General features: G+C 44.9%; 1 protein-coding gene across 1 annotated transcript in view; it reads left to right on the top strand.

The window, feature by feature from the left end:
* The window catches only part of NFU1 (NFU1 iron-sulfur cluster scaffold), a 127,436-nt gene that overhangs the window by 45,174 nt on the left and 58,271 nt on the right, over positions 1–23,991 (top strand). The window contains exons 4-6 of the mRNA XM_078666671.1: positions 6,119–6,185; positions 6,336–6,450; positions 17,942–18,005. Coding sequence (XP_078522797.1) covers positions 6,119–6,185; positions 6,336–6,450; positions 17,942–18,005 — 246 coding nt within the window. The remainder of the gene's footprint in view (positions 1–6,118; positions 6,186–6,335; positions 6,451–17,941; positions 18,006–23,991) is intronic.

The raw sequence follows: 23,991 nt of genomic DNA, 5'->3' as shown, positions 1-23,991 counted from the left end.
CCCCACACACTGCAAGCCCCCCCCCACACACTGCAAGCCCCCCCCCACACACTGCAAGCCCCCCCACACACACTGCAAGCCCCCCCCACACACACCCTGCAAGCCCCCCCACACACACTGCAAGCCCCCCACACACTGCAAGCCCCCCCACACACTGCAAGCCCCCCCACACACTGCTGCTGTTTACAAGGAGGGGCCGCATGTAAAGGTCAAGTTGGACGCAAGCGGCCCCATGGGCCGTACATTGAGTATCACGGATTTAAAGTATACTCGCAGCAAGTTAGAACGGTAGCCGGGCCCTAAAGTAGCAAACCCATTACTTTCAATAAAAAAACGGGAAGTAATTATCACCGTGACCACTTCGAAATGAAGCAGTTTATTCCACCATGCATCTTCAGCAACAAAAACAAAAGACAATGGCACTTAACCAACAACCACAGCGCTTTTAACAATTTCACTTTTCTCACAGACTTTACCTACCTCCACTAGGCTGACCTGTGCTGAAAAGGATGCAGATTTGTTAATAACAAGCACCCCTACATCTGATTAAACTAATATGCTTGATGCTCCACGATAGGTATTGTTGTTCAATCCACATCCTCATAAAAATAGCTTAAATTTACAACGAGCATGGACTAGGTAATCAGATGTAACTAGGGCGGATGGCATTTATGTTCAATAAACTTGTGAGACAGGGGTTGCATTGGTTTTAGATCTTAAAGGCACACAAGCAACGAGGGGGGGTGAGGAGCTCACGCACACAAGCAACGAGGGGGGAGGGGGTGAGGAGCTCACGCACACAAGCAATGAGGGGGCAGGAGGTGAGGAGCTCACGCACACAAGCAATGAGGGGGTGAGGAGCTCACGCACACAAGGAATGAGAGGGGAGGGGGGTGAGGAGCTCTCGCACACAAGGAATGAGAGGGGAGGTGGGTGAGGAGCTCTCGCACACAAGACGGAAAACAAAGACGACAGCCACGAGTTTACCTTAAATGCAAAAACAGGAGCATACATACCAGGCAAAGATGGAAAACAGACACGACAACAACGAGCCACGCAAAGACGGAAAACAAAGACGACAACAAAAAAACAAGACGGAAAGAAGCCACGGAGACGACAATCGCGCAGCCCACTCCGGCAAAAGAGACTTCGAAAAAGACCAAAACATGACGGCGTTGTTAAAAGGGCGGAGAGCGAAAAAAATCGCCGGAACGCCCACGAATCTGCTCGGACAATGACTGACGCATCTTTGTTCCAATGGCTAGCCTCCATTTATGGAGCTAGCCAATGGAACAGAGAGGCGGGTTAAAGCCCCATACTGAAACTCAAAAGATTTCACCTGCGTGAACACTGCTGCGCAGTGGACGCCAGGCGAAACCTAAAAACACAACCAAGCTTGACACCTCTACTTATTTTTATACGATTTGATACCCCAACATGATTTCTCCAGAAGCACCAAGATCAAGTATTTCTGAATATGGTTAATGGACAAACACCAACACTTCCAAATGCATCGCTCAATAAGGTGTTAAAGTGGGCAGGAACCACTGAGACTGGCTTTACCAGACTTTTTTTTAAATATAATTTGGACAAACACCCCCCCCCCCCGCTCTCTTGTCCTCCCTTCATTCTCTCGCTTCTTTAACTATGAATGGCTTTGAAAAGTGAAATTATCAGATATCTATCAAAGCAGAAATTTTCTTATAGCTATCATCCGGGCTAGAGGCTCAAGACAATCACACTCACTAACTGCAAACTTTGTCTCTCACGTCCGGTTATCCCAAAAATGCACAGGCCTCTGAGCCTTGTGTCTCTATCCACAGGGCCCATATGCCACCTGTCCTCGCCAAAGATGGTTATATATTTACATTTCCCAAGTGCTACTTTTCCTCCATGGAAGCAGAATAGTAAGCCTGGCTCTGGTGTTCGGTGTACATCGTATATGTGCTGTGGGACTTCAGTGTATTGATGAAAAATCAGGGTTTCTTTAGCTACATACAGGTCATGCATAAGTAGTCTTCAGACGGTGCAGCTAATGGAAGTGAGTTGTACATACAATTTACCACACTTTCTACATAATGCACTAATCTACCATCCGACACAATTTGTAAATTTGAACAAAAATGCTTTTTGCATCTAAAAAGGAACAAACCTTATGAGCACAACTACTTTGTGTTGCAGTTTCATTCCAATCAACCTTTTTATTAATATAAGTTAATAAAAACCATCAAAATATTACATACAATAATTTCGTGAAACACGTAAAAAGCAATGAATAAAATTGACTCTATTGACTAGTTCAAATTTATTATAAGGTGCTAAGTGTTCTAAAATCAATCGTAATTAGAATAAGTGAAGTGCCATTGTGCATGCGGTTTATATCCTGCCTTGTTTATGCCACTAGGGCAGCCTAGGTGCCCCGCTGTCTTTAGTGATGTTCGCTGAACTTGCATTCATAGTAGTATCATTGTTCCCAGGCTGCCTTATGTATGGGTTAAAAGCTGACCCTTCGGCTGCACACATGCATGATTTTAAGTGAACACATTATCCCCTATAAATTGTTTAAAGCTGTTGCTAGGTTTCGAGTGGTGTTCCATACAGTACTGTGTGTTAAAATAACAAATAGCAATCTAACATGACTACAATGGGTTCCTCATACTTTCTCTCTTCTTGGCACTAAATCTAGTCAACACCAATGCATAATTCCAATGATCCTTCCTACATTCAGTGAGAGCTAGGGAAAGGCTATGTATATTAGAGGTGGGCGAGACAAGAGGTTTACAGGGAGAGACAAGCCAAGGGTCTGGCTTGGATCTTGGAGACCATGCACGAGCAGAGGCATGAAAAGGTTTGCTATGTAAACCACATAACAAAAATCATGAAAAATATGATAAGGCCTTTTCAAAATTCAAGGAAGTGTATTTCCTCAAAATTTGAAGCTTTGACATTAATAAATCCAGATATAGCAGAGAAGTATTCATTAAAAATTATAGTTTTTAAACATGAACCATTGGCACACTAAGAGGCAAGACAATTTTCAGATAAACACTAAGTAACCCAGATAGTTATAGAGCAACATTATAGTCTATTAAATCAAGAAATTAGGTTTTGTTCAACTGGTATTCTTTACTCACATACTTGAAAGAACTTTTTGTAAAAAGTTTTAGTTAAATAAAATATTTGCCTGAGATCACACAATGTAAGCGGGGAGACACATTTTATTCAGGGTTTCTCGTTTTACTTTGCACAAATCAGCCAGGAAATGGGTATCTATTTGTCTTTCCACTTGTTAAGGCTTTGCTTTTTTTTGTTTACCTTTGTGCATTTTCTGCAATTTTTATATAGCGTGAACTTGGAGCGCTTTAAATTAGCGTTAACTAAAATACAGTCATGTTCATGGTTTATAGGCAGGAGAAGATAAAGTGATTTGACCAGAAACTCAGGATGTTGAGCAGAAGCAGACTCTCGAAACTGCTTGGCAGTAACGCCACATCCTAGATAGAGGGAAGCAGGAAGACCCAAGCAGTATGAAAGTTTGGCCCGTTAAGGTCTCGAGGGTCCAACAAGACCTCGAGCTGAGCCAAGCTTCAGGCTTTAGCTGTCAGTGTCTCGCCCACATATAATGTATGTTTGTTTACATGCACACTGTACATATCAATTGCATTCAGATTGCAGAGGATATGTAGTGAGTCAGTTTGCTGGCACTGCCTTTCTTGACTGTGATGTAGAAAACGTGCATGTTTCTATATTGCTTGTCCAGGACTTCTGTGTAAGTGATCTTCAACTTGTATACAGAACACGGAAACTTGATTCTTTACTACGTGAAGATAATGCGACATAGCATGTCTGTCCATGCCACAATTGTGTTTTATGATTACGGAGGATGTGAAATCCGTGTTTACATACACACTTGCCACGTGCCTCAAGGATGGGCTCAATTGACATCTTTGCATGCATACACACCCTTCATGTGTCGTCCATGTGTGCAGCGAATTAACGTGCATACATACGAAAGGGTGCTACAATTCCTTGAATTATGGCATGTCCCTAAATCCCTCGAATAGGAAGACTTCAGCACTCACCGTCTGATGATACGAACTGTCCCACGGCTGAGGAGCCTCCCCCACTGTTCTCCACGAATTGCACCTCGGACACGATGATGTTGTCCTCCAAAACAGAGCCACAGCCCGTGCACACAGCATCTCCGCGGGCCTGGTCCACGTCTATATCAGCACAGCCGCAATTCTGGCACACCCGCCGCCCGCTCATGGTGGCGGCTCACCGGGGACCGGGCAACTCTAGGGTACTAAATGTCCCTCTCAACACAATAGCGGTCACCCAAGTTGCTACGAACTGAGCACACTAGTGCGCCTAAAAGAACCCCTGTCTTCCTGTTATTCTGCATTTGCCGCCAGCACTTCATAGGCGATGCACACACGCTGCTGCCGAGCAGCAACACTGAGCTTGAAACATCCGACCCGGCACAGCTACAGCTCTCACCAAAACTAACTGCTCTCGCGAGAGTTTGCTCCAGCTGAACACATACAGGAAGTGGAAGGTAGGAGGCGTTTGTGAACACAAAAGAAGGACGACAAAAGCACCACGGATAAAGGCTACCGATGAACTAAAATGAAACTACAAGGCAGGACAGCAGCAAGCACGGCACGGCCGGACCAGATTCGGGGGCGTTCCCGGCTTTTGGCTGACGTAGCATGACGTAGCCAAAAGCCAAAGATTCTCGGGAACGCCCCCGAATCTGGTCCGGCCATGACGGACGCCTCTCTGTTCCAATGGCTAGCCTCCATTTATGGAGCTAGCCAATGAAGCAGAGGGGCGTGTTCAAGTCACCCATACTAGAAACTACAGATTTCTCTGGAGGCGGAGCTTACAGCTCCGCCCTCCAGCGAAACCTAATAAAGGGAATCCGAGTACCAGCTGTTGATTTGATTTATGTTGTGCAGGGAAGAGCAAAACAAACACAAGCACAGCCACGAAAACAAATGCAAAGTGAGTCCACATTCAAAGGTATGCTGGTGCTTAGGAAGCAGTTATTTTTACACAGAGCAGGCCAATGTCGGGTTCAGCTCTCAAATGGCTGTATGACTGGGGCAGAGTCAGTCATGTGGAAGTTCACATTTGAAAGGCCAATAGTGCGAGGGAAGAGTCTGCCATAGGTCAGTCTTCCCTCAGAAAAGGCTGCTGTGCCGCGACAGAGTTAACTCCTACATCAATGAACTACTGGATGTAATTGACTCTTTCCCAACACTATGGCTCTCCACATATTGCTTGGGCCCGTGGGTTACTAAAATGAGCTTGCGATATGCAAGCTATCACTTTTTGTAACCAGAATGTTTACGTGAAATTTGGTGACCAAATGTTGTTCAACATGTGCTTAGATTAGTAAAGGTGTTATGGGTATGACATTCACAGGGATTGTCACTGGAAATTGACCCATTTTCGAGAATCTTTTAAAGTAGAATGGTCCTGTTTTAAATTGGAGACTTGTGGGGGTATTATGTACCCACTATCTGTGTTAAGAACAGACCAAACCCCTTCTCGTATTTGACAAATTCAATATGGCAGCTAGTAATCAACAATAACAACCACCCCAACCGTTTACCCTGTTTCTGAGAGTAGCAGATATGGTGGCCTTACATAATTCATAAAGGTAGTGGGAAATGTTGCTCAAAGGGATGTTTGGAAGTTCTTGAAGCAATCTGAGCACATGAAGATGAAAAGGGCTGTTAGTCATAGTTTATATTTATTTTTGAAGGCTAATCCTTCTTTTGTTTGTATTGCAATTTTCATATAGCATCGTATTGCCACAAAAAACTATTATTTGCAGTACAGTGTGAAATGATTGTTCTCCTGCTATATATCTAATTCATTTGAGACCGTGAATGGGTATTTTATGCGCCATAAGTGTAATGATTGGTCTCTCAGACTGTGCTGATCTGGTAGCGAAGCATGTTCTGTGCAAATTACTTGTATGAATTTGTTAGTGTGTGCATGCATGAAAGGGTTTTTCTGTGAGTGTGTTTGTGGTGATAGGTAGTTTGCGACTTAGGTTACGAGTTTGTTTAATGAACGTTGATGTCCAAAAAATATTATTTTTCAGACAGCTATTTAAGGTTGAAGGAGTGAAGAGTGTCTTCTTTGGGCCGGACTTCATCACTATCTCGAAGGTAAGCAGATACTCTGGTGACTTGGGTATCCCATCTGCCTCTCTATTCAAATTTGGCCCACCTGCAGAGGTTGTGGTCTGCTCTGGTTCAGGTATGCTTGAGAAAATGTCAGGCCTTAGATTTCTAAACAATGCATTGTTACCTCTATAGGAGAATCAAGAGGCAGACTGGAACTTAATCAAACCTGACATTTACGCCACAATCATGGATTTCTATGCCACTGGCCTGCCAGTGGTGACAGAAGAGGCAGCTCGTCCAGATGGAGGTAAAAACACTTGCATGCGACACAGGCACTTTCCTTCTTTCTTTTGTGTGTACTACTGTCAAATCAAGATCTTTTGGAAGCCTTTCTGCACATTGGATTGCATGCTAATTGTTTGAAAAGGAGAAACTGCTATAAAAAAGGACATACATTTGTTATGGCACAGCAAATTTGTACACAGTCGACATTGCCCTGACTGGGAAGTTCAGTGCTCTGTAGGATCCTGACTCTATTAGAGTCAGCAGAGGCGTAAGATGTCTATTTTCAACTTCGTAGTGGCAGAGCCTTCCAGGAAGATTTGCTGGCTTGTGGCAAGGTGTTGTTTTCTGGAGAAGAAGAAAGGGTTCAGTGTTGTGCGGTTCTTTGAGGAATGGGTTTTGTGGTTTGGTGCCTAAGGCCACTATGTCCCGCTCCAAGGTGGCATTTTCAAAGAGCGGTCCTAGTCAAATCCGCTTGTTCAGGGCTAAAGTGCATTCGGAAGTTGTTGTTTTTTTCTTAATTAAATCCTTTGTGTTTTGATTGAGGCCTGTGTCGAGTTTTGCCTATGATGCAGAATCTTTGGAATAGATAGCTTGATCTACCATTAACAGCCAAAACATTTCAGTGCCGCTCTGGTTGTCTTAGCCACACAGTGTGCTGTTTTATCTGTCATGCTTTCATTGTGTTGGGACGCTAATGGTTGTTGCATGAGATTAGACTTGCACCCTTGCCTGGAGTGATCCCAGTGATCTTGTATCTGGAGTGTCTTTTGGGCACAGAACACCTGCCTTTGCACTCTAAGGCCAAGGCTTTTCACAATGTTCTGATACTCATGACCTAGCTCTGTGGTTGTGTGGGTCGCACAAACCAGTCTCTTTAGTTGACACTGGAATACTATCCATGTCCTGAGTCATATACACGAAGCAGTGATGTTAACCTACTGTCCTTCTGACTGATACTACTTCCCACATCTCCTCTCTGTTCAGTGATAAGTGTCATGCCTATATGCCCGACACCTGTAAAGTTCCACTTCAACATAAAGCCCAGATCCTGCACTGACTTAACCATGTGTTTGTGTTTTATGATTCGTGACTGGTAGCTGGACTCCATATTGTTTGTGAGTGTGTGGCTGGAGAGAGCAGTGGGATCTACATTGGATATCTCTGGTAAAACAGAGCACAAGATGGAGGTTGAAGTGAAGCCCTCCCTGTCAGTTGAATTATATTTCTTGCATTCCTGAGCTTAAGGGTGTAGCCTCAGACAGTGATGTATGAAAGCATGGAGCCAGCTGCCGTAGTTATTCGGTTGTGACCTGTTCGCAACGGTTCTGATAATTATCTCCTTCTGAACACTGCCATTTGAGTTGAAGGGGGAAGAGGTCAGTCAGTAGATTCTCTTGTGAACGAGAGGTAGTCTTCCATTGATTGTATCTCCTACTGCTACAACCCCATAAGCTCATTTAACCCAGTTTGATTGATTCACCCGTAAGAACCAAGAACCTTCGTATTGAGACATATTAAGACTAGCCTATGAGTTACAGAACAAGGAAAGCTGCTTGCACCATGTTACAGTCATCATGCATGTGTGCAGATTACTCCTGAAAACACCTGCATGTTTAGAACCCTGCAGCATCCATCTTAGGATCATGTAGTGTATTAGCGAATCTTGTGTGTAGAACTAGATTCTGGTGATTAAAGTTCTCTTCTTTTTTTCAAAGGAGCTGGAAGTTTTAACTGTGTGTTGTTTGGATTCTGAGTCTCTACCCACACACTACCTCTTTGAGAAGCCTTTGACTCCTCGCCCTTGATACCCGGAGAGTCCGGTTTGGAAAGGGTGTCCTTGGCGCCCAGTTGGCAGTGCCACAGTTGGTCAGCCCATGAGACTTCCATCGCAAAAGGCCCCAAACCCTGTGGTTGTTACCCACTAGCGTCTGCTTGCTTCCAGCAGGTTATCACTAGTAGTTTTGAGCAGCTCAAGATAGATGATGGTGCAACTGCTAAAGACTGAGTGTCCATGCACTATTTAGACATTGTTGGAAAAGCTTGGGGCTCAGGAGGATGCTTCTCAGCCTTCCATCTTGACTATATTGTTGTCTTTGTGATTCATTTGTGGTTCAAGTGGGTCAAACTAAAGCTGATGCTTGAAGTGCACATCACATTGTGTACTGGCATATGGTGATAAATAGTTGAAGATGGCCATAATGTTAGCTTTATACCTACCTCGATTCTGTTCACTTTTACTTCTAGATGTTTGACATCCTGCTGGGTTTTACCCTCCCAGGGGCTGGTGGTGAAAGCACGTTGCAAACGTTTGGAAAGAATTCCATTATGGAAGGCGTCTTATCACTGTGAACATCCATAAGAGTGGTTCAGATGGTTTCACAGATCCAAGTCTTAACGAAATTGCCACAGCTCCCTCCAAAAGCCCTGGTATCAATAGGGAATGTCATCTGGCATATAGAATTGGTAGCAAGGGAAAAGACCTTTCAAAAATGTAATCTAAATGTTTTTAAACTTTCTGTCCAGAGACAAAGCATAAAAGCAGAAAGAAGAGTGGGATGTGCACACTATAAAAATAATGGAAGTCAGTATTTGATGTACCATATCTGTGAAGTTGGGCTTCCATGTGGTTATAATCAAAATCACATTAAATGTGATGTAATTTAATATCTGAAAGAGACCATTAGTTATAGATTACTTACCTTAGAATTTCCCGGACTGGATCCGGAGAATTTTTTTCTCTAGCAGTACCCCTGCGCGTCAGTAGGTGGCGTTGGACGACTCCACGTCTGTTGTCGACGTCATGGTCGCCGGGATGACATCGTGGTATCTACTTAGACTCTGCCCTTGCTTGCTGATGTCAGTTCTTTCTTTTTCCACGCCAGCCAGCGCAGATCCAGAGAGTGTGTGCCCCTTGGTCACGTTTTGACTTTTGTCGATGCCTTTTTCGAGTCTTCGACTCCTTGTAGCACGAGGAATGTCCCATCGTCAGACTGGCTTCAAGCCTTGGGACTCCTGTCACAAGCTCGTGTCTGTCACGGATCCACACCTCATGTGTCTCTGGTGCCTGGATCACGAACACGACCCAAACTCGTTCTCCGACTGTCGGGCCTTGAACCCAAAGTCTTTGCGGGAGCAGTCCCAAAAGCTTTTGGAGGCCCAGTAGTCAGCTCTGCGTCGCTCGAGGTCCCAGTGGAGAGGAAGATTTTGCTAACCGATCGCGGATCCACCACCATTCGTCTTCCAAGTCTTCGCACTCCTCGGGAAAGTCGAAGCACAAGAAGAAGGCAAAGAAGCACCGTCTCCCTTGGCCCCGTCCGTCGGCTGATGCAGCGCAGGACCCGAGCGTTGTCGCTCTCCAGCTCCAACTTCGGATCCTGCTTCTTGGACTGCTCTGCGCTTCCCTCCCTTTCTCAGAGCATCCCCTTGCCCAGCTTTGAGCTTTTTACGAAGCGCTTCATTGCATTTTTGGGCAGCTCGACTCCGGACCCCGCGGACTTGGCTGGGGGCCCTGGGCCTTCGATGCCGGTGGCTCCGGTCCCAGCGCCAGAGGGCTGGGACTGGATCAATGCCAATCGCCCTCACGGTACCTTCTCTGGCACCGATTCCAGTGATGACACCCCCAACACCGTTCACGCTCCTGACCGGCGTCAACCCCAGCCTCACCCCTGACTTGGACAAGGTGCCGGACTGACGTTGGCACCGGAATTATGCCAGCGGTCTGGATACCCCCCTTCCAGTCCTTGGCATGCTTTTTCACCCTTCCGTGGCTACAGAGGAGGGAATTTCTTGCGCTCTAGTGTTGTGTTGGGCGGCTGATGCCTTGGGCTTTGAGCTTCCTACGGTGGCTCTCTGGACTAACCACCTGACAGAGGTGCTTCAACCGGCAGCGGCCTCTTCGGAGCCCCTTCTGCCTTTCAATGAAGCCCTCACCGATGTCCTTCTGGCCACTTGGTCCAAACCCAGCACAGGGGCTCCTGTGGATAGGATGATTGCCCGACTCCACGGCCCGGCCCCGGGTGACCCACTTTTCCTCTCCCAACATCCGTCCCCCGAGAGCATAGTGGTCAAAGCCTCATCTTCTAAGGGCGCATAATCCAACTGCTCCCCCAGATAGGGAATCCAAGAAGCTGGACCACCTTGGAAAGATGTTTTCTTCCGCCAGTTTAGCGCTTCGGTTTGTGAACACCGCATGCCTCTTGGGCCGTTATACCCATACGGTGTGGGATATGGCTGCGCAAGTGCTGCCACGGTGCCCGAAGGAGGCCTGGACCATTCTCACCCGCACAGCGGCAGAGGGTAGAGACCAGCTAAGTTCACCATCAGATGTGGGCTGGATACCGCCGACTCTCTGGGAAGAACTGCTTCCTCGTCAGTAGCTTTGAGGTGCTACACCTGGTTGAGGATGTCTGGTTTCTCAGGGGATGTCCAATCCACCTTACTGGACATGCCCTTTGATGGCCGTCGCCTTTTCGGTGACAAGGCAGGCTCGGCGCTCAAGCGCTTCAAGGATTCTAGGGCTACGGCTAGATCCTAAGGCCTCGCGGCAGCCTCTCGACCCACGCAGTCTGCCTTTCACACAGTCCAGCCACAGGCCCACGCAAGCTGCCCCCCCCTCTGCTAGGCCGCGGACCGTGGACCCAGCGACGCAGGTCTTGGGCCAGCGGGCAGGCCAGACCACCCACAACCCCCCTGCAGCAGCCTCCAAACCCTCCTAGTCCGACCTTTCAGGGCCACCAGAGGCCAGTGGGCAGCAGGATTCTCCCCACTGGTAAAACATCACATCGGACAGTTGGGTGTTGCAGATAGTCCGAAGGGGCTACTCACTCCCCTTCAAGACTACCCCTCCCTCCATGCCGCCATCCTGGCATCGCATGTCGAAGGATCATTTGGCCCTTCTCCGCCAGGAAGTTGTAGATCTCTTGGCCAAGGGAGCTATCTAAAGGGTCCCAGTGCCAGAAGTAGGTTGTGGTCCTTATTCCCACTACTTTCTGGTCTGCAAGAAGGATAAGGCCTGTGTCTTATCTTAGACCGCAGGGCCCTCAACCGCTTTCTCCAGAAGGAGAAGTTCAAGAGGCTCATGTTGGCTCAGGTCCTGTCTGACCTCGAGCCTTGATACTGTATAGTAGCGTTGGACGTCCAGGACGCATATTTCCATATTCCCGTCCTGCCAACCCACAGGCGTTTCCTACGGTTCATGGTAGGCCACAAGCCTTTTCCGTTTACCATGCACCCCTTTGGTCTTACCAGTACCCCTCAGGTGTTCACGAAAGTGATGGCGGTGGGAGCAGCTCATCTGCGTAGATTAGGGGTTCCAGTCTTCCCCTATCTCAACAACTGGCTGTTGAAGGCTGTCTCACCCCAGGCTGTCGTCTCCCACCTCCAAGCTACTGCGGACTCTCTGCATTCGCTGGGGTTCACTATCAATGTGCCGAAGTCACACCTGACTCCCTCTCAGAAGTTCCTTTTTATCGGAGCAGTTCTGGATACAGCGCAGTTTCAGGCTTATCCGCCCGACTGCGAGTCCGGGATATTCGGGCTATGATACCGATGTTTCAGCCTCTATCCCAGATTTCGTTGAGATTGGCTCTGAGGCTGCTGGACCTCATGGCCTCCTGCATCCTGCTGGTGGATCATGCCAGGTGGCATATGCGGGCTCTGCAGTGGGACATGAAGTTCCAGTGAGCGCAGCGTCAGGGGAATCTTTCTGATTGCGTTCAGATCTCGGAGGGCACTGCACACCAAATGCAGTGGCGGCTCACGAACCAAGATTGGGTCAGCGGCAGATCCCTCTCCCTTCCCCAACAAGATCTCACAGTAATGACAGATGCGTCACTACGGGGATGGGGCGGCCATCTGGGAGAGGCGGAGATCAGAGGCGTCTGGGATCCATGTCAACCTGTTGGAGTTCTGGGTGATCCGCTTGGCACCCAAAACGTTTCTTCCCTCTCTCAAGGGGAAAGTGGTGCAGGTGTTCACCGACAACACCGCCATGTGGTACTGCAATAAGCAGGGTGGGGTGGAGTCATGGACGCTGTGCCAGGAGGCCCTTCGCCTCTGGACGTCGCTGGAACATCAGGGCATGAGCCTGTTGGTTCAGCACCTGGCAGGTTCTCTGAACGCCAGGGTGGACAAACTCAGCCGTAGCTGCCTGGTGGATCACGAATGGCTTCTTCACTCGGAGGTGGTGCAGGTTCTCTTTCGGCAGTGGGGAGAGCCTTGGTTAGATCTGTTCGCCACCAAAGAGAATGTGCATTGTCAGCAGTTTTCCAAAGCGGCACTCGCTCGGCGCCGCTTTTCTTCGTGAGTGGAGTTGCGTTCACTTGTACGCCTTTCCGCCTGTACCACTTCTACCCAGAGTGCTGAAGAAGATCAAGAGCGATCGGGCCCAAGTAATTCTTGTGGCCCCGGACTGGGCAAGGAGAGTCTGGTATCCCGAGCTCTTGAGCATGGCCATCGATCCTCCGATCAGACTGCCTATTCGGGAGGATCTTCTGTCGCAGCAGCAGGGGAGGGTTCTCCACCCGAAGCTGTCCAGCCTTCACCCCTTGCATGGAGATTGAGCGGCGGCAGTTGACCGCTATTGACCTTCCTCCCAAAGTCTGTAACATCATCTTGGCAGCCAGCCGTCCCTCAACCAAATCTGTACATGCCTGCAGATGGAACAAGTTTGTGGCATGGTGCGCAGCAAAGGCTGTGGATCTCCTTTCTGCCCCTCTGTCTGAGGTTCTTTTGTACATACTTTCTTTGGCCCAGCAGGGTACTGCCCTCGGCACTCTTAAAGGCTACCTTTCAGCCATTTCGGCCTTTCTTCGCCTTCCTAATCAACCTTCTCTTTTCAAGTCCCCTATTGTAAGTAGATTTCTGAAGGGCATTGCTCATCTTTTCCGAACCTTGTATTGACATTTCTGATGTGTTCTCCCTTTGAGCCTCTACATAACTGTCCTCTCATACTTCTTTCTCTGAAGACTGCATTTCTGGTCGCCATCACTTCTGCTCGCAGAGTGAGTTAGCTGCATGCTCTGTCCTCAAAGCCTCCTTTTCTGGCTTTGCAGCCGGACAAAGTAGTCCTTCGTACGAGGGCCTCTTTTCTTCCAAAAGTAGTTACTCCTTTCCACATGGGACAGTCCATCACTCTGCCCACCTTTCTCCCACCTCCGCAGCCTAACAAGGAGGAGAGACTCCACTGTCTGGACATCAGACGTGCGCTTTCGTTCTATCTTGACTGCACAAAAGATTTCCAGGTGGACGATCAACTCTTTATTGGCTATGTGGGTGCCACGAAATGTCGGACTGTTCAAAAACGCACCATCTCTCGATGGGTTGTCCTATGCATTAAAATCCGCAACTCTTTGGCAAAAAAGGAAGCTTCAGTGGGATTGCGTGCCCACTCCCCCAGGGCTACAGCGGCTCCCACTGCCTTGGGGCGTGGAGTTCCCCTCCCTAATATCTGTCAGGCAGCAGCATGGACATCCTTGCACACGTTCACCAAAATTTACTGCCTAGACAGCCAAGTCCGGAGGGATGGCTACTTTGCCCGTTCTCTTCTCCAGGACTTTCTAGTGTGCACTTTGTTCGCAGACCCACCTCTGTGGTTGGCATTGCTGGGGTATCTATTCTAAGGTAAGGAATCATTAACTTATAGTCTCTTTCAGATGAAAAAGTTACTTACCTTCGGTAACGGTGTATCTGTAAGAGACCTACATTAGTCATAGATTTCTTACATCCCTACCCATCCTCCCCATTCTGAAAACGGACTTCTAGGGATAGGGACTCCCTTTCAGGGCCCTAGTTATGTGCACCAGGTGTAAGTGTTTTGCATGGCTCTGCGCTTCTGGTGTGGAAAGTCGTGTCAGAACAGACGTCCCAGCGCAGAGGCTGCGTCTAAGTAGATACCACAATGTCATCCTGGCGCCCACGATGCCGACAACAGACGCGGAGTCGACCGACGCCACCTACCGACGCGCAGGGGTACTGCTAGAGAAAAAAAATTTATTTGGATCCAGCCTGACGCCTGGGGGTAATTCTAAGGTAAGGAGTCTATAACTAATGTATGTCTCTTACCGAAAGTAAGTAACTTATTCATTAATATTGCTAAACGACTAGACTAGATGATGGGTTATATCTACCCAAGCTTGAATCTAGGCAGCTACCTTGTCCTTTCTCTGGTATCATTTCCTATCACAGGTTTTAGGATGTTTGTACCTCTGACTTTTTCCTTGGCGCTGATGAGTGCTAAGGGTTATGCTCCCTCCCTTTTTGCAAGACCTAATTCCAATTTGTAGGTACTATGTTGTTTACTGGGCCTCTTTCTTGCTTGGTGGTCATCCGGTGTAGGAAGTGCAAGCAGACTCTTGCCGTTTAGTAGGGAAACCAGGGATGGCTGGACTCTGCATATAAGACCTAATGTTCTTCTGTGGCTCTTTCACTGGTTGCAGCACTTTGTACTGTGCTTCTGAACATGAGGAATTTGGCCACATCATGAAGCAAAACCTGTGTGTCAAAGCACAGATCAGTCAGAAACTGTTGTCGTACTGGATGCCGTACCCCTTGACTTGTTTAAATCAGATATCGATTTGTGGGCGCCGTTGCTGTCACTCTATATTAACACCGCCATTGGACATCAAATTCCACCCTCCTGGGCCACCTCCATCATTGTGTCTGTTTTCAAAAAGGGTCATAAAGATGACCCGCGTTGCTATCGCCTCGTCTCTTTGATTGTTTCCACTGTCAAGGTGGTGGGGAGAATGATTCTAAATAGACTGATGTTGTGGGTTCATGCACACCACGTTTTGGCAGATGTCCAAAATGGATTCCAATCTGCCAGGGGGACGGTGGGTGAATGCTTAAACCTTTATCCTATAACAAAATATACCAAAGCTAAGGCGAGCTCTCTTTACTTGGAATTCATGGGTTTGAACTCTGCTTTTGACATGGTAAATAGGGACAAGTTTGAAACATTATGTTGAGCATGTGAATAGAGAAGTCTATTGTTGCCTTTTTGTGTGATCTACACATGGACTTGACAGCCTCAGTCTGTTATGGACTCAAGGGAGAATGTACTTCAAAGTTCAACCCTTCAAGGGGAGGGGTCAGACTGGGTTCCAAATGATCTCCCTACTTATTCACGCTGAATGTTAATAGTTTGGGCATGGTTCTATCCTCAACAGGGCCAAATTTGCCCTTGGTCAGTGGCCGGGCAGTGCCTTTTTTGCTCTATGCTGACAATGCTGTGCTGATCTCCAGGGCAGCCTTGGGCATACAATGACTATTGGATAGTTCTGTGGATTTCATGGACAGCCTCGACTCTAACACCAATTTTACCAAATCTAACATCATGGTAAATGGCCCTAAGAATATCAAACGCAGATCCCATTGTATCCAGGGCAATAGGCTGAGGAAGGTGATGACACTTCCATGTCTTGGGATTCTCTTTGACTCCTTGTTCAACCAGTCGTCTTTGATTAATGATATACTTCACGCCTTTGCAAGAAGTAATGCCTCAGATTTAGATTTTGCCTCGAGGTTAGGGCACTGACCTGTAGTCCCGTTGCTTAAAATTTATCAGGCCAAGTGCATTGCAATTGCTTCTTTTATCAGTGAGGTTTGGGGGTATGCAAATTTAACGCTCTTGCAAACAGTGGAGAACACTTTTCTTGGCAACTGCTTTTTTTGCCTTGTAGAGTAGCTACTTATAACGTTCCCGAAGAATTCGTGATAGGTTACATTTCTGATCTAATTCAACTCAGACCCTTAATTTTGTGGTTCTCTGTTTGGCTTAAGAATTAGATCAATTGTCAAGAATTGTCTAAATCTGGATCACGCCCTTAAAATTCAGATGCTCAAATATGTCAGGGACTTTTTCACTTTATTAGGCCAACCTGATCTGTTTCAGAACCCTGAAGTTATTGTTAAGGGGGATGTAGTCTGGGCCCAAAAATCTTTAGGAGGGAAGGAATCTAGTGCCCGGTCTATGATTACTGTTGGATCCTATGTCTTCATGCAAAACTATCCTTTCTATAGGATCCCATTTAAGATATGGGATGTCAAATGCTCCCTTTTTATTGACCTGTTTTAGGTTCAACTTTATACACCCTCTGTTACGCGTTCTGAAGGGTCAGGCCAATGATGTAGATAGTATTCCTTGCTTTGTGATGGTGTATCTGATCAATACGTCTTGCATTTTGTTTTTATTATCATTAGCACAAAAGGTTCTTAGAGCCTATTCTAGTTAATCAGAATTTTAGTCAAGCCAGGCCCACTCTATCAATTCTACAGATGTTGTTAGATGTTAGAACTTGTCGTCATGGTGCTTGGTTTTTTAGTTGTACAGTCAGAATTAGGAATACTATGATTATAGATTGATTTTAAGAATTATTATAATTTTGATTAGATTTGTTTGCTTTGTGAATGCTGCTCAGGATATTTCCTTTACTATGGTTTATATGCGATTTTATTTATAATGAATTAGTATTTTACTGATTAGGTTGTATTTTTTTGCCTTTTTCAGTTTCAATTTAAACCAAATAAATAATTATGAATGTTATGAACTGTTGTAGTGATGGCTTCCAGATTATGATGGCACCGAGAGGTATCAAAGTGGGAATTTCTCTCCTCTTTCCCCACGTCCTTTTGCTAGGTTTGTACCATGAATTAGAAGAATCATCTTTTACTCTTTCAAGCATTCCCAGCTTAACTCACAGGTGATTCACTTCTGTCTTTCAGTTATAAGGCATTTCTTGACAAATGTTACACACTAATATCATAAATCCTGTTCATCAGTCATGACTTGTACTGAAGGGGTGAGCTTTATCAAAAAGAATCAGAACCCAGTTGTCTTTGTGTGCTGTTAGTTTGGAATGGAGTATTAAATTATTACTTTAAAATGCTATTTTTAGATTGCCACTTTTTGTTAATTTTTTTATTGATTTTTATTTTCCAATGCTGGAAAAGTATTCTGGGATCCTGTGGATTGGTAGACAGATTCTGTGTTTTTAAACTGTATCAATGACGGTGATGGAAAAAACTTTTATTTTCAGGAAAGCCTTAAGATGTATTTTTTACTTTTACATTATTGCCAACTAAAACAGTGTCGTCAATCCCTTCAGAGGTTGCTTAATGCATCCCAGCAGCTGACAAGCTTGTATGTGATTTGACTAAGGCACATCCCGCTGACCCTTGCTGCCTTTATGATGTTGAGTTTTCAGTAGACTTGAATGAATGAATGAATGAATGAATGAAGCGGGATTTACACATGCGCGACTTAGCCCCATGGGCTAAGTCGCGCATGTGCTGTTTGGATGCTTCCAATTTTATTTTAAGCATGCGCTGTCACCAGAAACACACAAAATTATCTGCTTTGGTAAATTATTTCTTTTAACATATTACCAACTCTCATGTAAGTGTACTAGGAAATGGGCTAGTCCGTGGAATGAAAAACTGTTTTTGCAAGCAAGGATGTTTTGTGTTCTATTTATTGAGATGGTTGATAATGTTTATTTCTCTCCCCTTTCTAGTTGCATCTGAAGACGACGATGAGGTGGTGGCAATGATTAAGGAGCTTTTGGATAGTAGAATAAGGTAAGTGCAGACTAGAAACAGAACTGATAGCACATAAGCAAATGTCATGTATTAAGGGACTGTCAAGCTCTTCTTGTGGGCCACTTTTGTCTCCCGTTTGGGTATATGTTCACACATGTATCAGTAAAGCTCATTCCAGTGTTTAGGCTTGCTGGTATGGAAGGACACTTAGGGTGTGGTAATAATGCAGCAGGTACTAGCTGGATAATATCCTGTAGAGAAAAAGGACACAAGACCTAAATTAAGATTGATCGATTCACAGAAATATATATGTTAAGGAAACTGGATGACCGATTTACTGTCGTTTTTAAATCGGAGGTCATTTTACGTTAATTGGGGAACCGGAAAACCTTTCCGGAAGGTAAATATTCATGAGGGATTTAACTAGAGAAAGCCTTAATTTTGCATTGTTAGTTGGTCTCCTGGTTTGAAGTGGCTCTTCACCAAATGTGATTTGCCCCTCCAGAACGCCATGCAACTGTGCATTGTAGTGGCAGTGTGGGAAGGGCATGGGGAAGCTGTTGAGAATGCAAATTTTGGCTCAAAACATGAAGGTAAGTATTAAAATGACATTTTCCTTTTTTCTCAGCCACCTACTTTCTCATGTGTTTGCTCAACATTTTATGCGTGAGTTTGTATTTATTTAAGCTGAGTGAATAATGTTTTTTTACAACTTTAAAACTTCTTGTGAAGTCTCAGAAAAATCCATGAAACTTCAATGATATTACTGTAACATTCCGGTAGGTCTGGGACAAAGTTAAACATGTGCCAGGTAGAAACGTGATGTGGGTAACTCTCTCATGACAGCCAATCAAACTAGTTTGCCTCGCAGTAGGCCTTAATGCCTACTCCAATAAACCAATACATCCACCCTCTGCAATTGAGGGCAGACTGATTTTCAGTGGAAAATCCAGGTTTTGTTTGTCGTTGTGAAGAAATACGAATTACAAGTTGTAGGAATGTGGATCTTCACCTCTGTGCTTTCCAATGTTAGCACAGCATATTACCTGCTGCAGGATCCTCTTGAACAAACACTTGGCGTCCTGCCACTGCTGCCAGAGATCTCAAACTGTCACTAGTTAGTAGAGCACACAATTTTGTTTGTTAAAGTATTTAGAAGGCTCATAACTACCACGCAACCTCTGCGCACGGACAAACACGGCAGTCCAATGACTTTTACCTTGTAGAACTGAATAAACCTGTTTCCTAATGTTTACAGAATACATTGGTATTCAGCTAAGCAAATTTCACCGGATTTCAAAGAGTCGTGGCATGAAATTAATAAATGAAAGCACCTTACCTGGGTTTAAGGAGGTGCTTAGCTGTTCAAAACAATTGTGTTCGAAGTCTGAAGATTGCAGGGAGAAATGTGAACTTTTTATTTTCTTTATTAGCATACAAACCTGCCAAATACAAAAATAGCACGGATACTTTCACTATGTCCACTGCCATACAAGTCGACAGGGCAGTGCTTAGAAGCGCATATGTCAAAAACAAGATAAACTGTGTTCGAGATAACAAAGGTCGGCATATAGACTTCACAGGAACAGATGTTATCTGTAAAAACAGTTTAAATATGATATAGCACACATGTTGCCCTTGTCTATTCAGTCAGTATCCACTTCTTGGATACATTAAGAGTCTTTCTTCTGAGAGTGATAAAAGCTCTAGCAGGGGTCCTCAGATCAGTTAGTAAGCCAGTGTAGGCTTCAGGTCTTAAAGATCTTCATCTTCACAGTTCTATCGTTACTTTAGTTTAAGGAGTTTTCAGTACACCCACTTTAGGGGCAGTAGTGCATCTTTTCATGCCATCTCAGTGGGTCAGTTTGTGGCTGTATCAGAAATTGGTATTGCTCTGCAATCCCAACCTGCGTAAAAGAAATTAGCTTTGTTGTTTGTACAGCTAGAGCAGATCTCTGATTGGACTGTATTTGGCACAAGAGCTTGCAACCCCCATTTTATCCATCTGGTAAGGACTGCCTTGAAAATAGATCATGCAAATGTTCTTCTACAGTGAATGGCAATATCCTTTGGGTGCAATTATTTGCATGTTTTCTGGCTAGTCTGTATCACCCAGAGTAGTTGAGCCATGGCTGGTGAATATTATTATATGAAGGAACTGCCATCGCCTAAGAGATGCTAGCATTAAAATAAGAGGATGTTGCGATCGCAAAATACTTTGTGTCACAGTGCCAAAAGGTAAAGATTATCATCTGGCTTTGAGGTTTTGTCTTTCCAACAGATAGTGAATTTAATGAACTATCCATAAACAGACTGGATACAGAAATCTTGAATTCCAGCAGTGAACACTTATTAAAGTTGATATGGCAATGCCTGTGGAGTACCCAAGTGCACCAATTAGGACTGGATTTTCTCTATAAATATGCAGCTTCAAACCCTTAACTGCAGATCCTTTTTTCTGCTCCTCAGATGCTGGGATCATTGGGTTTTCTTTAACACGTTTCAATTTTTTGTGGCAGGATGTTGCTGCCAGCATTCGACTTCAAGCACTGCATCAGCCGGTGCAATCCGATATGTTTCCGACCCTTCTGATAATTGAATGTTTTGCCTCAGTTTGAGCCACAACTGCCGGTAAATGCACCACCAGGTTAAACTTAAACAACCGAATACTGTGGTTAATGGTTGTTGTTTTAACTTAAAGTTGCTGGCTATGGCAGAAAGAAGGGACTGTGCCTCGTCTCTTCAAATCTAAGCAGAGTAAAGGAAGTACCACCATTTCTAATTGAAACTGTCCTCTTCATTTTGACACAAGGTATCTGGAGTTAATGGTTTTCTGTGGCACCACATCCCTCCTCTAAGTACCCCAGGATGGTTTCCTGTTCGATTCAGATTCCTTACTCCTCTAGAAATGTGATCTGAAGCAGCTCACTTCTTTTCAGAAGTTTGTACTTAAGATGTCTGCCTTCATGACTGCCTGCCTCTCAGACCCTGACTCTCCGCCACTAGATATCACAATCCTTGTTAGGTCTTGAACTCTGCTCAGCGGTTGGTGTCCTAAGTTACAGGACTGTGCCCAGTGCCATACCTTGTGAAGCTGCTTAACCTCTTTGTGCTATTTAGCTCTGTATTGCTACCACAAGGCTCCAGGTGTGCTCCTTGTGCTGGTTCTTAACTTCAAAGTAGCAGAGGCAGTGATACTTGAGGTTCTTAGTGCCTATCTTTGGGCCTGTGCGCATCACCTTCCTAGATGTTGGGGAGAAGCTGAAAAAGCTTGTAAGGTTCCAGAACTGGACACGTATGCCAAGAAACCTTCTGAAAAACAGTACCACAGCTTATTGGAAAGCATTTATGAGCAAGCATGTACTTCCATCACATGCATACATCCTTGGACTCAGTAAGGCATCATCATTTTTGCCTGTTAGACTCAAATTCACGTCGATTGCCTGCTCTGAAAATGCCAGTTGTTTGGATCCTTCTTTGGAAGCGAGTTTCCTGGGCAATATTTTTCCTCATTTGCTGTAGTTATTACCTGTGAAGCCAGGTCTTCGGGAACCTGCAGTAGGACACAGTCGCAAAAGTTGTGAACTAGGGCTAGTATGCTCACACACATGCTGGAGCACAAACGTGAGCAGAGAGGGTCTCTGTTGCCTTTTTGTTGCTGTTTGTATTAGCGCTGATTTTGCTGTTTGGAAGAAGCTAAAATCTGCCTCTCTGGTGGAGAAATAGCAGGCTCGGCAGCATCCTCTGCCCTTGATTCATTTTTCTTTTTTGAAGGCGCCCTTAGGTGGATTTTAGACAGTGGTGCTGGAACTCTGGATATTAAGGAGCTGCAGTACCCCCAGATATCATGGAAGAAAATAAGCAAGAACATTGGACATAAAAAAAGTTTTACAATAAAATTGTTGGTTTTTTATTTGCAACATATCTGTTCAGATGCATAACTTGGAAAGCAAACTCAGATGTAATTTAACTATATAGTAACTTTTTTGTTAAAAATAAGTAAATCTGTTTTAATGTATAACAAATTCGACTTGTAACTAATAATACACATGTACAAAGTATGCCCACTTTTAAAATGCAAAACCCTTTTCTGAAGTGCAAATCGGGTGTTTCGTCATGTATATTTGAATATGAAGAGAACAAAGAGTCAGATATACCAAGATATTTTACTGTTGGAAGCTCTACGATTAACAAAATCGAAGGGTTTGCAACGACAAAATGACCTTTTCATACATACTGAACCTATTTTGCGAGTTGGTATACTATTATAGACTCATAAAATAGGTTTATCAACCAAAACCAAATCGCATTTAGGAAGGGATGTGAAAGGTGCATCTCCTCCAATTTGCGATTCAATGTGGTATGTATCAATTGTCTGCAGCTGCTGTTGCAAATCAAAAAGATAGTTACTTATTTACAACAGGGAAGCTATCCCTGTTGGACAGCCTCCCCTCTGTGAAGCCTATCAGGAGACCTGGGTGGAACAGGCAGTGGTCCTAGTGGCCAGTACCTCCTCCCCCTTGTTCCAACGCCCAAATGTGTGCCCACACCTTTTTTTATAGATTCATTTGTTCCTTTGAGAAACATGAGCTTCTTTAATAACAAACAAATCCTATTTGCGAATTCAAATGATGGGATGTGTGTGTGTGTCTGCTGCTCCTTGCAGCCCGCCCTGCCTGTACTTGTAGCCAGTCAGATTGTCACAAATAGCGACACTCTAGTTCGTATGCAAAAGGAAGATCATTCTGAGATCGACCCCCGTAACTAGATATTTTTTGATTTGATTGACCTAATAGTATATAGGTTGCTTCATGAAATTAAAGGCTTGTTTCAAAATCCGGTGCACAATTTCGGCCAGTTCTTAGGACATCAGGCCCAAAGATTTTTAGTAAGGTCAAAACAAACAAAGGTGCATAGTTGTGCTTTTTGAGATGCATGCCTACCTAGAAGCACTTTTCTCAACCTTAGTCCAATGTATTCATTGCAAGGCTAACTTGGCCTTCCATCCTTCTAAGCTCAATACAATGATAACTGTATTTAGTAATGAGTGATTTGAAGCACTATAACATAAGTTATCATTAGAAATTACTCACTTTTGTGCTTGTTGGATGATTTGGTGAGGCATGAGGGTTTCATAGATATTTAAAGGATAGGCTTAGTTCAGCCATTGCTCCCTGTGTCAGGCTTCTGCCTCTGTCTATATGTTCTTCCTTGCATAGACAGATGCCCACCGTGTTGACTGTGCTATAATGAATACTTGGTCTGGTCGCTGTTCAGCAAGGACTTTATGTAATAACCTACCGCACCACTCATGGTGCTGAAGAGAATGTCTGCAATGGAAGGCCAAAAAACAAGCTAATTCTTGTGGTCAGCCACTCAGAACCTAATTTACACACCCAGTGCTTAATGTTTCTCCATGCTTTTCTGAGAGTTAAGGGTTACATCTTCAGGTTTTATAAAGAACTCCGCTCATTTTTTTCTATTACCCCATGACAAGTGGGGTGTCCACCTCTACATGAGTTCCCTCTTCCCCAATCTCACCATCATTTTCAAATCACTCACCAGTACCTGAACTCTGATCAGTCAAAAACCTAAAGCCAGAGTTTCACCAGCTCACATTTTTGGGATGGGGTGTCTGTAAAGATATCACTATCAATCCTCCAAGGCATTTTCATAGAAGTATTGAAAGATCATGACCTTTTTATTGTATTTCATTTCAACCATGCAACAGTTTTATTTGCTTCTGAAGCAGCACACCCTTTGCGCAACAAAGCACCGTTATGCTGCTGTTGATCATCCTGTGGAGCGTTGCACAACACCAAAATTAGTTTTAATACCTAACATGATAGGGTATCAGCTGACACATGGACTCCATCAATCCCACAATTTACCTAAGAAATTGACACAAAAAAAACTTTGGAACATAACCCAAAATAGGAAGTTCATTCCTATTCTGTGTTTTGAGAGTCCATCTCTGGTGGAGGGGGGAGAGGGGGTAGATGTCGTAGAATGCATATTATCAAGA

The sequence above is a fragment of the Lissotriton helveticus genome, chromosome 11 (assembly GCF_964261635.1).
Source record: "Lissotriton helveticus chromosome 11, aLisHel1.1, whole genome shotgun sequence".
Classification (NCBI taxonomy): domain Eukaryota; kingdom Metazoa; phylum Chordata; class Amphibia; order Caudata; family Salamandridae; genus Lissotriton; species Lissotriton helveticus.
Note: the sequence above shows the minus strand (reverse complement) of the source record. Positions and strands in the feature narration are given on the sequence as shown.